Source organism: Triplophysa rosa, linkage group LG19, assembly GCF_024868665.1.
Source record: "Triplophysa rosa linkage group LG19, Trosa_1v2, whole genome shotgun sequence".
In the NCBI taxonomy this organism is placed as follows: domain Eukaryota; kingdom Metazoa; phylum Chordata; class Actinopteri; order Cypriniformes; family Nemacheilidae; genus Triplophysa; species Triplophysa rosa.
The window spans coordinates 8,007,214-8,019,499 of NC_079908.1; the positions used below are offsets into that span (position 1 = coordinate 8,007,214).

At 36.6% G+C, this 12,286-nt stretch overlaps 1 protein-coding gene across 2 annotated transcripts in view; it reads left to right on the forward strand.

The window, feature by feature from the left end:
- Positions 1–6,462: 6,462 nt before the first annotated feature.
- Positions 6,463–12,286, forward strand: part of plrdgb (PITP-less RdgB-like protein) — a 57,880-nt gene continuing 52,056 nt past the window's right edge. The window contains exon 1 of one of the 2 annotated variants that reach the window (XM_057361040.1): positions 6,463–6,860. In XM_057361040.1, coding sequence (XP_057217023.1) covers positions 6,842–6,860 — 19 coding nt within the window. In that variant the 5' untranslated portion in view covers positions 6,463–6,841. The remainder of the gene's footprint in view (positions 6,861–12,286) is intronic. The other variant, XM_057361039.1, reaches the window with a different exon arrangement.

The following is a 12,286-nucleotide window of genomic DNA, read 5'->3' on the forward strand; positions in this document are numbered from 1 at the left end:
ATATTTCCCAAATATATGCATGTACTTATAAATACAATATAAATATGCGAAGTACACAGACATATATTATATAAGCACAAACTTTTATTCTGGATGCAATTAATCGCGATTAATCGTTTGACAGCCCTAATACACAATAACTCAAACATGTAGAATAAAACAAGTATTGAACAGTAATGATCAATATTTAATATTCCAAATTCTGTGGCAATAAAAGGACCACGTGTGGCAACCATGCCAGAATAAAACCACTAGGTGGCGCAAGTGTATACAAAATAAACTTGCATTTGACACATTTTAAAGTTGTATCATACTTCTCATTGCTTTTAAACCAATGTGCATGATTGAATTGTATATCTTTAGTTTTTTAATTGGCTAGTTGATCTGTGTAAAACAAAGCGACTGTAGAGTCGTGATTGAACTCATGATGAAGTAGCCCTGTGAGGATATGACAGCACTGGAGGCTGATGAAGTGGGATATGGGGACCAGCTGTTGATTAGGAGGGGAAAAGGAGCTCATTACAAGCAAATTATATGTAATCTGAGCTATAATTGTGGCTCATCAATTCATATTTTCATAGGCAGTTCTTTTCTGTCCATTGGATGTCATGCTTACACTTTTTTAGACCAGTGCTCCCAATCGACAATAGGAGGCACACTAATATATAGATGACTGACGTTGACATCATAATTTAACAGCAACAGATTTCAATGATATATATATATATATATATACAGTATATAGAGTTAGGATATTCGCTGCATTCAGATTCATTCTGCACACGCACAAAATAAACAAGCTGAAAGTAAACAAGGTTGTTATAATCTTGATAATTACCCAAAATCTAAATGCTAAATATGATTCAACACATGAATATTTATCAACCCTTGAAATCATGGAATTTGATTATGTTGATCACTTTCTACCACTTTAACAGATTTCGGCATTCAAACACACAACAGGTCAGAGGTTTTGTGCAGACTGCGACAGTATCATCGTAGATACATCCAGTTTCAGTCCGGGTGGCTGTCAAAATTTAAAGCTCAATTGGTTTGTCTTGAAAGAAGATGAGATTAATTGTACTCGTTTTAACGCGTGTTATGATTGCATAAGATTTTGTGCACCTCGGACTAACTAGCACATCAGCCCACGCCATCTGACAGCCGTTCAACCTCTGAAAATTGAATTTCAAAGCAACAGAAAATGTGAGGAACAGAAATGGACGTTGTGACAGACTATTCAGATGTGGCCATGGAGAGAAAATTCTGGGCGGGAAGCAGCCATGCTACCTTCCAGCCAGCGCTGATGGTAGTCTAAAAATAGCACCAGAGAGAGAGAGAGAGGTGAAGCTTTTGATGTCATCGCCGTGCCAATTCTCTCGCGGTCGGCTGTGGATTAATTGTGGGCGCATGTTGAACCTCATTCACCCAACCGGCCCTTCAGGGGTGTTTTCTCTCATTCCTCAGGAGCTGATGTTAAAAACATTTTTATCTCTGCAACCAGTGTTTCACAGCAACCTTTATCCTCTCTGATAGCCATTGACAATGGGTCACTAAACACATTTTTTTCTCCATTTTTTAGGCCTCATGTATCAGTCCACACATCAATTAAACTCTAATTGGAACCATTTAGGGACATTAAAAACAGTGCTTAAACCTTTCACAGTACATTTCTTTGTACCCGGGACTGCAGAAAACCACCAACGCTTGACTTGCAGCTGTCCAGCTCCTTTAGATGTATCATACTTTTCTGAATTGGCATTGATAGGTGATATATGGAGCAATGAAGCGAGTGTACTGATGCAACGCCTCCAGAGACGGTTTGCAGAGACGAATGTATAAAATTCTCTGTAATGTTCTCGCACAAACCTTATGTTGAATTAGTTTGATAAAGCTGGTGAGTGTGAAATGTTAAGATTGATGTTCAATATGCGTGACTGTGAATCAATAAGATCAATATTTGATCTTGCATTGTTAAGCTTATAGGTAAGCAGTGCTATAGCATTAAAGGGATGAATTGTCATCATTTGTTAACCCTCATGCCATTCCAAACCTGTATGACTTTCTCTCTTCTGCAGAACACAAAAGATATTTTGAAGAATTTCGGTAACCAACATTGGTTACCAACCATTGACTTCAACCGAATGGACACAAAACCACATTTCTTAAAATATCTTCTTGTAAGTCATATACAAATTTTGAATGACGTGAGGGTGAATAAATGATGAATGAATTTTTATTTTTGGCTGAACTAACTATTCATATGTTCACAGGAAGGTAATGATTTCTTCTTCATTGCATGAAATACAGAAGTTTCTCATTAAATGTAATTGTTTCTAAATGTAACTATTTGCGATGAATTGACATAAAGTCAATCCTGAAATATAAAATAATAATATTTAGTATGTTTCTCATTTGCTTTGATATCAGCACGAACATGTGTGTGCAAAACCTCCTCGCTGATCTTTTTATGATTTCAATTCATACATCACAATCTTTCAAGTAATCATTTACTTTTATCCTCTTCATATTTTTTTATCAAATTCTTCTCATGCATGCCAATTCTGCATTAAAGGAATTAAAGTGTATGAATTGTAGAGGCATCTAGCGGTGAGGTTGCGAACCAGTGGCTCACTCCACCCCTCCTTTTCGAAGCACTACGGTGGCTGACACAGGACAAAGATGTTGTCACGTTTTCACTTCTGTGCCGAAGGAGATAACATATTTACGAAACACGTTCTGTCGAGCAGTTTGTCCATTTAGGGCTACTGTAGAAACAACATGGTGAATTCCATGTAAGGGGACCCGCCGTGTATGTAGATAGAAATAGCTCATTCTGAGGTAATAAAAACATAACGCTTCATCATGTAAGGTCTTTATACACCTCTGAAGACAGAGTTATGTATATTATACTGCATTTCTGTCAATAAATCCTCCAAAACACACAATACACGCAGAACATACCTAAAGGCTTGATATGAGTTCTGAACAACAAAAGTAACAATATTCCTGATCATGATGCTCAAGGGAATTTAAAGCGAATGTGATATGTGCGCCAATATAAACACTGGACCTTTAATGTTAGACAATGCTTCCTTCCCAAATAATTCATGCCTTCGTGTTAGTGTTTGTGTATGTTTATGGGTGTCTTTAGGAATGAACAATTCAAAATTCTGCGCTCCAGTAAATTATGTGTATGCTCCTAGGCACTAAAAACTACTTAGTGTATGTTGAGAAAAGAAAACAACTCCCCGCTGCCGTAACATCTACTGTACAAGGCAGCCTGAGGCTCCCGACATCCTAGTACTTGCTTTTAAAAGAGTGCTGGCAAATCAAGGATATTTCATTCCTGAATGTCCACACAGATGAGGAAGTCAATTTCTTTATTCAAGTTCTCTGTATTTTTGCATTAATGTGTGGGAGGAAGTAAAAAATCAGGGGTTACATTGAGTTACCAACTTAACCTGTGTACCGCAAGAAACAATAAGTCCTGCCTCAGTTGCATGCTAGTGCATGCTAGAATTTGACACGTTGAACAAAAAAGACTGTTGTGTTGACATTGTATTCATTGGAAGTCAACCTATGAATTTTTTTTACGTTCCAATGTGAACATTTTGAAGGATCTATTGACAGAAATGCAATATAATATACATAACTGTGTCTTCAGAGGTGTATAAAGACCTTACATAATGAAGAGTTATGTTTTTATTACCTTAGAATGAGCTATTTCTATCAACATACACCGTGGGTCCCCTTCCATGGAATTCGCCATGTTGTTTCAGTAGCCCTAAACGGACAAACTGCTCTACAGAACGTTTTATGAATGCGTTGTCTCCTTCGACAAAGAAGCAAAAACTTGACATCTTAGCCCTGTGTCAGCCACCGTAGTGCTTGGAAAGGGAGGAGAGAGGGGTGGAGTGAGCAGATGGTTGCATTACGCAACCTCACCGCTAGATGCAGCTAAATTTCGTACACTGGACCTTTAAATGTATCTCTGCACATAAATGTAATTTTGACTGTCCAATGAACCCAATTATCATTTCCAATGTCAATTATCAAACATTCTGAATGTTAGTCTTAATGTTAATTGTGTGAGAAGCAGAGAAGCATTACTGGATGAAAGCTTGTATTTTATTTTTATAGTCAACGAGTGATAAGGTATAGGAAACATAGTCATGTCACAATAAGTGGCAAATCATAGTGCAGAAAAGCTAGAGAAAATCAGATGGAGAAAATAAGACTGTGTTTGCGATAAATGTAAGAAATTGAAGTCTGGTTATTCTATTTGATATCAGCGGTGTTGGTGATTTACAGAAACAGATGAAACACCATCATCTGTCATCATCAATGCTCTGTTATTACCTTCATAAAGAACCAGATTTTATTCCTCTCACTTCTTTCAACCAAACCCACCCATTAAAATGGCCTGTTTCACAAGTGGGGAACTGGCCTAGATACACATTTTTACCCTTGGCAGCATGAAAAAAATACGCACTAGAAATAACTCTAACAGCAAAGCAAGAATCATAATCCACACGGCAACCCAGATGCGGGACAAAATGTATCATCCCTTTATCTAAATATTTTAGATTAATTTTAGTCTATTATGGAAACAGCTATCATTTTTCTTTATTTCTTTACAATGTATTGCCTGGACCTATGCAATAAAACATCCAGATGTTAAAAACTAGAACAAGTAGATTAAGATGCCAAATTCCACATGACCTTTGAGGGACTCAAAGGAAAAGAAATACTGCTGGTTTCCATGGGATTATAAGATTATCACCTGCCAGTAGAGATCATGGATCTGATATTCAGATAGCGTTTAAACTTTCACCCACTATTTACATACAAATCAGTCAAAGTAAGATCTCTGCCCATGGTGCTTAACCAAGCAAACACAATTGCTGGCTTCTTGCTGTCCTTTATAATTATTTGACTCGGTAAGTATGAGAACATCGAATCGTGGGTTGATTTAGTTTTGTCCCGCATTTGACCAGGGGCATTATTCTGTTGCTGTATTTTCCCCCAAAGAAAAGATGACCTGTTTATGTCAGCGTTTCATACTTGCGAGGCAACTGGAGAACTGTACCGTTGCCATGGAGTTTTTTTTTCTTCTTTTTTTGCCATCTCTGTCCATCTCTGAGTTGAAAATAGTGCTAAAAGCTTCACATAATCCATCAGTTATTTAAAACTATATATATCATGCCATACACTGTACACTCTTAAAAATAAAGGTGCTTCAGAAGGTGCCATAGAAGAACCTTTTTTGTCACAAATGGTTCCATAAAGTACCTTTAACATCCGTAGAACCTTTCTGTTTCACAAAAGGTTCTTCAGATTATAAAAAGGTAAGAAAGAGATGGTTCTTTAAAGAACCTTGACTGAATGGTTCTTTGTGGAACCAAAAATGGTTCTTCTATGGCATCGCTGTGAAGTACCTTTTAAGCACCTTTATTTTAGTGTACTTTAAAGTTCTTGTTTGTCAGAGAATTGAAATGGTGCAGAAGAGAGGTTCTCCAGAGGGTTAAGCGTCACATGAAACTCTAATGTTTCCTTGAGGACATTTCATATTTTACAGAGTATGCGTAAAATGACACACCATGGTAAATTAACATGGTTTTTATACAGTAAAATCAAGATTTTGGGGCAGATTGAATACCATTTGTATTGACATAATTTCCAGTCTGTGTTGTTGATTGGTATCTATTTATGTTTTATTGAATTTATATTAATATTAATACTAATTTTCAATCTTATAATAATTGTATTAAATAAAAACTTTTTAAATTCTATTGTGTTAATTTTGTTAAATAAACAGTTTGTTGAATGGGTGGTGTAACTTTGTTGCATTTAAGTTTAGCCAAGTAACAGTTTTTCTACTGGTAACCCCAAATAACACCGAAGACGTACTTTTAACGCTAGCTAAACTAAGCTAGCCAAGCTAAAGGGCGCATGCGCAGTAACGTTTGTTTATGTTGTTGCGTTGAAATCGTCTAAAAACAACATTAGAGCAGGTGAATGTTTTTTGTGTGTGTATTTTTTAGGGTGGAGTATTCTTTAAAATATAGCCATATTGTTTTAAGAACAATTTGCCCAAATTTGAAGAAATATTTTCTTATCAAACCCTTCAACTTCAAAATGAATTATAGTAAAAATGCTAACCATGTTTTTTGGCTGATTCATTACCATATATAACCAGTTTTATATAGTTTTATGTTAACCTATAGTTCTTATGGTGAAACGATAGTGGTTAATGATTTTATTACAAATAAAACCAAGAAATATGGTTAAAGCATCGTCAATTTTCACAGGGAAAGTCTCCTTCTATTTAAGCGGGGGTTCCGTCAGATGATTTAAAAAACGTATTATTTACTGACTCATCCTGTGTTAATAATTAATACCCCATAGTGAGCATACACGTACATATACCTTAGTTACCTTCCCAGACAGCAGCATTCATGATGCTCGTCATGACTCGAACACATTCGTCAGAGATGCGTCCACATGACGGGATAGGCTACTTTCCCTCCGGTGCTTCACGGTAGCTCTCATCCGCATCACTTTTGGCGCGATTCTGGGGATTTAATTCTCACTTAAGGACAAGACAGAACCCCTGCGAGGACACGCGCGACCGATCCCATGAATTCAGTGTCGGGTTACCCAAAGCGGGGGCTGCACTTGACTGGCGTTTCATTGGCGTAGGTGCACGACAGGTAGTTGGTAACTAATGTCAGGTCACTTGTGCGAGCGAAAAGGTGGTATTTGAGAATACGCGTAGACTGGGAGGGATACGTTGTTTCAAAACTAACAGACGCACATCTATAGATTACGGGTCAGGATGGAAAAAAAGACAAAAGGTAAGTCCGACTGTGATTTAACAGCATTCGTTTTCTGGTGTGCATGCCTCCACGTTCCTCATGCAACGTTGAGGATAAAATGCCTGGCATCTTAGCTTGACCATTGTCTGGAAAAGTGTGCGGTGTCTTTCTTCTGGTGGACAATATGCGATCGTTGAGTCACTGACACAGAATGGCATTTTAATTGGGAAATTATTTCAGTGAGGAAGAGCCGAAATGAACTGCTTTTTCTCCCATAAACATTTGATTTTTAATCTTGTCTATGCTGATTGTTACTGAATCTTTCAAAGCTTTGCGTTGTGTGGAGTACGCATATCGTTTGCATGTTGTATTTACATTATTTTGATACATGCATGCTTAAGGGGGAAACCGGGGATGATTCACTGATTCACTTCAGTCCAGTGAATATTTCTTTTTTATGGTTAATTTCTAAGCTCTTATACCTTACAGTTCCAAAAAGCCATTTCCACAGTCGTTGCCCAGGAAAGAAGTAACGGTTCGTTTAACACATGTTTGTTTGTGCATATGACCATTGGCTATATAGGGTAACAATGTGAATGTGCCATCGATAGGCTAGGATGAGTTTATCAGTAAAAAGTCAAACAAACGAAGCACTGAACAAACAATGCAAAAATGTTTCCAAAAATGGAAAAAGTAACACATTTCAAATAATAGGCTAATAACATGACAACCACAATATGTGACAGCCTGTCCCAACTTGTCACGTATAAATATCTGTGTCCTAAAACAATATGAGCTTACAGGAAATGTTGTGTCTTCTAAAATCGCGTCTCTTCAAATTTCTGGCCGAAGTTGAATGTGCACTTTTGCGCAATGCATTGCGCAGGTATAAAACTTGAGCAAACATCGTCATTTATAACCATTATATTAGTTACATTAAAATACTCTTAATCCTAACCTGCTACTGATAAAAAACAGCATGTATTCACTTGTAAATGAAGAAGCTTGAATCAAATTAAAACTGCTGTGATTTTTGGGGTAGTTCCAGCGTAGTCCCCAAGAGGTCCCCTAGTTTGCAAAATATGTTTACCAAATTTGAAGTTGAAATATAAAATAAAATTCACAAAGATAGATGTTTTAAACTAACATACAAAACTACAACTAAAGAAAAACCAGACAGTGGTGTTAAACCATAGCGTCACAACCTGCCCTAGGGCTAGATGTCGGTGTCGGTGATTATTTTATGAGAAAAACAAGCGGTTTTGTTATTACAATTTCATATATGTTAACTTCAGGAAACTGACAGGCTTTCTGAGATGTTATATGAAAAGCACAAGAGAGTCACCCACAAAAACAAGTGAGAAAGCTGCCTCTGCCTTGTCAGTTACATGACATGTTATTTAAGAACTTGTTTCTGTGGACAAGTGTGCTGTTTTTAATATTATATATTTAACCATTTGCTGACATAAATAGAACATTGTTTACATGGTTACCAGTGAAATGCTTTCATTAAATTCAACCACAGATGCTATTAAAACTTTGTGTACTTACAATGTAAAACTTTGCTGTAGTTTTTGCAGCGGGTTTGCCAGTAACTTACTGTAGATTTAATTACTACTTAATGTACTTTCCAATTAGTACTGTTTACCATTACTTTAATCAAAATTAAAACACTTTGACTTCTGAGATTCAAAATGAGCAAGAATTGACTGGCATTAGCACAGCAACAAAGTAAAAAAAATGGCATTCTTCCTAAGCATTATTCTCTTGTTTTCTGTAAAAATATTTAAAACTTCTTAAATTATGATACATTTACATGGCAAGAAAAGTGACCCAAGATATTTAGTCTTGTTTTATGAAAGAAAAATATATAAACTAGGTAAGTTTATGCTTAAAACAAAATTGTACATTAAATCTACAGTAAGTTACTGGCAAACCTGCTGCGAAATTACAGCAAAGTTTTACAGTGTATAATTTCAGGTAAAAAAGGACGTTGCTCCCATTTACACCATTCAAATACACCCGACTCTTGGGGACATAAATTGTTTTTGACATTACAAGATGACATAATGTTGTTTGATTTCTTGTTGAAGTTTCTGTTATCTATCGATGGCACGATATCTTTATGTCAAGATATTTATGTTTTAGTACATCAAAAGCCGTGCCTCTCTCATCTTATGGGTTTCAATAGCTCAATTAACCCGTGTCTCTGTCCTATTCAGCCTCACTCAGTACTGATGTCTGATCAGACATAATTACAAATACAAAGGCACTGTTGTGCCCTGTGATGCTCTTGTTGTTGTGGGACCGGTTTATATAGGCATTGGATTGGACAGCTGTGCTGTCTGATGCTTTTGTTTTGTTTTGTTGGTGAAACATTGATAAAAATCCTTGTGATACCGTTAAAAAAACAATAAATATATGGGTTGATCTGATTATCATTTGCGAATTGTTATTTACTTGCTCAATAGGATGGCAGAAAGGTGACATCTTGGTTTGACAGGCAGGCATGTATTGCCAAAGATCCAAAATGTTTATTTTTTTAAGTACACACTTTAGCCAATAGAAAACAAGGTGTATGTAAACTCACACGTTTAAGCTGACGTTAATGTAATACATCAGAGAGATTCACATTTTAGCTCTCGGTAGATAATTATATAGATTACCCACTATTGTTCATTATTATTTCTACGGGAGAGTCAGAGCAGACATAATATTAGGGCAGCTTTTATTCTTCCATGCTGTTATTTAAAACCTGAGATGCATCGATGCATATACAACTACATAGATGTCCCAATAAAAATATTAGGGAGTACGTAGGGAGTGGGTGGGCTTGTTGGTTGTGGTTCGGGGCGTTTCATTTGTTGGGACTGTGTGGGTCTGGTCTGGTTGGTCTTGTTTTGTGGTCGATGTCGGACAACAGAGGAATAAAGTTAATTATGCCATTACTATTTTTCCCTGGTTGTTCCTCTGTTGTCTGTTGTTGATCGTGGAATGGGACCGGGTTGGACCTGCACGGTTTCGGCGGGTGGGGTTTCCTGGGTCGCGTCTCGTGGGCTCTCCCTGTTCTTCGTGGACGTTGCTCGGTGGCTTTGGTCGGGGTCACTGAGTGCAGCTATGACACGTCAGAGGAGATCTGGCCCTCCCGGCTGAGCCTGGTTTCTCCCGAGGTTTTTTTTTCTCCATTATTCATCATTGGAGTTTGGGTTCCTCGCCACAGCAGAGCAGTGCAGTGTTGGCTTGCTCACCGGTTTTTTTTATTTATTTATTTATTTATTAGATATTATTTATTATAATGATCTTGCTTGGTCTATAAACACCATGCACTGTGCTGTGTTTTACCTTTCTGTGTTTTTCTTATTTGCTCCTGTAAAGCTGCTTTGGAACAATGCACATTGTGAAAAGCGCTATATAAATAAAATTGAATTGAATTATTTGAATTTATTTGCTGTAAATTGAATCAGGACTAAGTTGGTCGAAATAACAAAAGAAGATGCAATATTTGCAGATCTCTAATACTATTAAGAATATATGTTCACATTCATGTTTTAACAACACATGACATGAATTTTAGGATCAGTTTAAAAATGAATATTTGATGGAATAAGCCAGATTTCTTCATACTTCTTTGCTTTATTTTTGTTTTTCACATTGCTGTTGAGTGACTTTATGTCATTCCTGAGGTTTGTTTCTGTTAAAATTCATCAGACACTGGACTGAAATTTTCACAATACATGCAGAAATGCCGATTAAAGGCAAAACTTCAGTGATCTCTTCATTTTTTCTGTGGCTGTATAGAAGCCTTAAAGGGATGCTCCGTGGTTAGAGCATGGTGATGCAACGCCAAGGTCATGGGTTTGATACCAGGGATTGCACACACAAACAAATGTATAATGCAATGTAAGTCGCTTAAATGCAAATGTAATAATCCACAAAAAAAATTCTGTCATGAATTCCCCCCAAGCTTGGAACAACTTGAGGGTGAGTAAATAATGACATCATTTAGATTTTGGGGTGGAGTTTCCCTTTAAGCTTCAGTTTATGAGAAGATCTCTGTAGCAGCTGGTTCCTGGATCTAGTTTTAGTCACCTGTGTCCGGGGTTCCAGACAAGTAGGATGCCCAGACTTCTGTGCGTCTAATCAGAGACTGATTCTTTGTGTCAGGACTGGATGACAGACAGACAGCAGGTAGACAAAACAACTGGGACACATCTGCCACATACACCAGCAATGGCAACATGTGAACTGAATGAAAACGCAGACAGACAAAGAGAGAACGTGACGGAGTCTAAGGTCAAGAAAAGAGGTTTACGGACATTAATCATCTCCATTGTCTGCTAGATTCAGTGTGTTCTGCTACAGTGCATTTCTCCATTGTTGCAATATTGAGTTTGCCAAATACAAAGCTTGATGTTTTGTAGTGTCTTTTATTAATTAAGGCAACAACATTAGTTATTGTGCATATTTAACCTATACTGTGGTCTACATAATATTTAATCAAAATGCAATAATGTGCTCATTTGCATCATTTACATTCGTTTAACATTTTTTATACATTTTACATTTGCTATTTTAGCAAACAGTGCAGTCATATGGAAAGCACACTTTTTTACACAACTGATTGATACAGTTTCGTCTCGTCCTACATCATTTCTCTATTTCGCTTAAAACTCATTGTCACATTAAAAAAAGTTTATGTTGACTATTAATAGATGTACTCATTTGAAAGACAAATTTTATTTTGCATTTTTCCGTGTCAAGCTCTGCCCTTGCCCTGTTGTGTAAACCGGTCAGAGTGATATGTGGTTTTCCTGAGAGCTCAAGATGGTCTGAATGTTCAGTTCATAAATTCAGTATAAATAGACCTTCAATAATATATTTACATATACAGTATGCATTTGGCAGATGTTTTGCAAAGTGACTTACGGAGCATTCAAGGTACATTTTATAACTGTCTGCCACTGTAAGAAAAAATCCCCTAAAAGAAATGAAAATTTCTGGCAGAAATAAACCGTGAAATATCCACTGTAAAATGACATGTTTCCCCCGTTTTTCTTGTAAATTTGCGTTTTCTGTCATTTTAAGGTTTTTGACTATTTTTTTTAAATTGCATGAAAAATCTGTATAGTACAATTCCGTAAAATTACAGTTTTTAGACATTATATACGTAGAAAATCTGTAAAAAAAATAATGAAAAATTCAAACCCATGACCTTGCTGTTGCTAGCATCACACTCTTCCAGTAGACCAACAGGTGCGAACAAAAATTAAGAATGAATAAAAATATATGGTAACATTAAAAGAGAGATGAAATGTGCATATGTTGTAATACACACTTTAATAAGGAAATATGTACAATGAGATGGAATTATAACCTGCAAACGGTGAAAACAACACTGTTGATTTTAAGCTAAAGGAAGAACGATGAACAGAGACTATTGATGTTCCACACCAGGCAGATTTTTA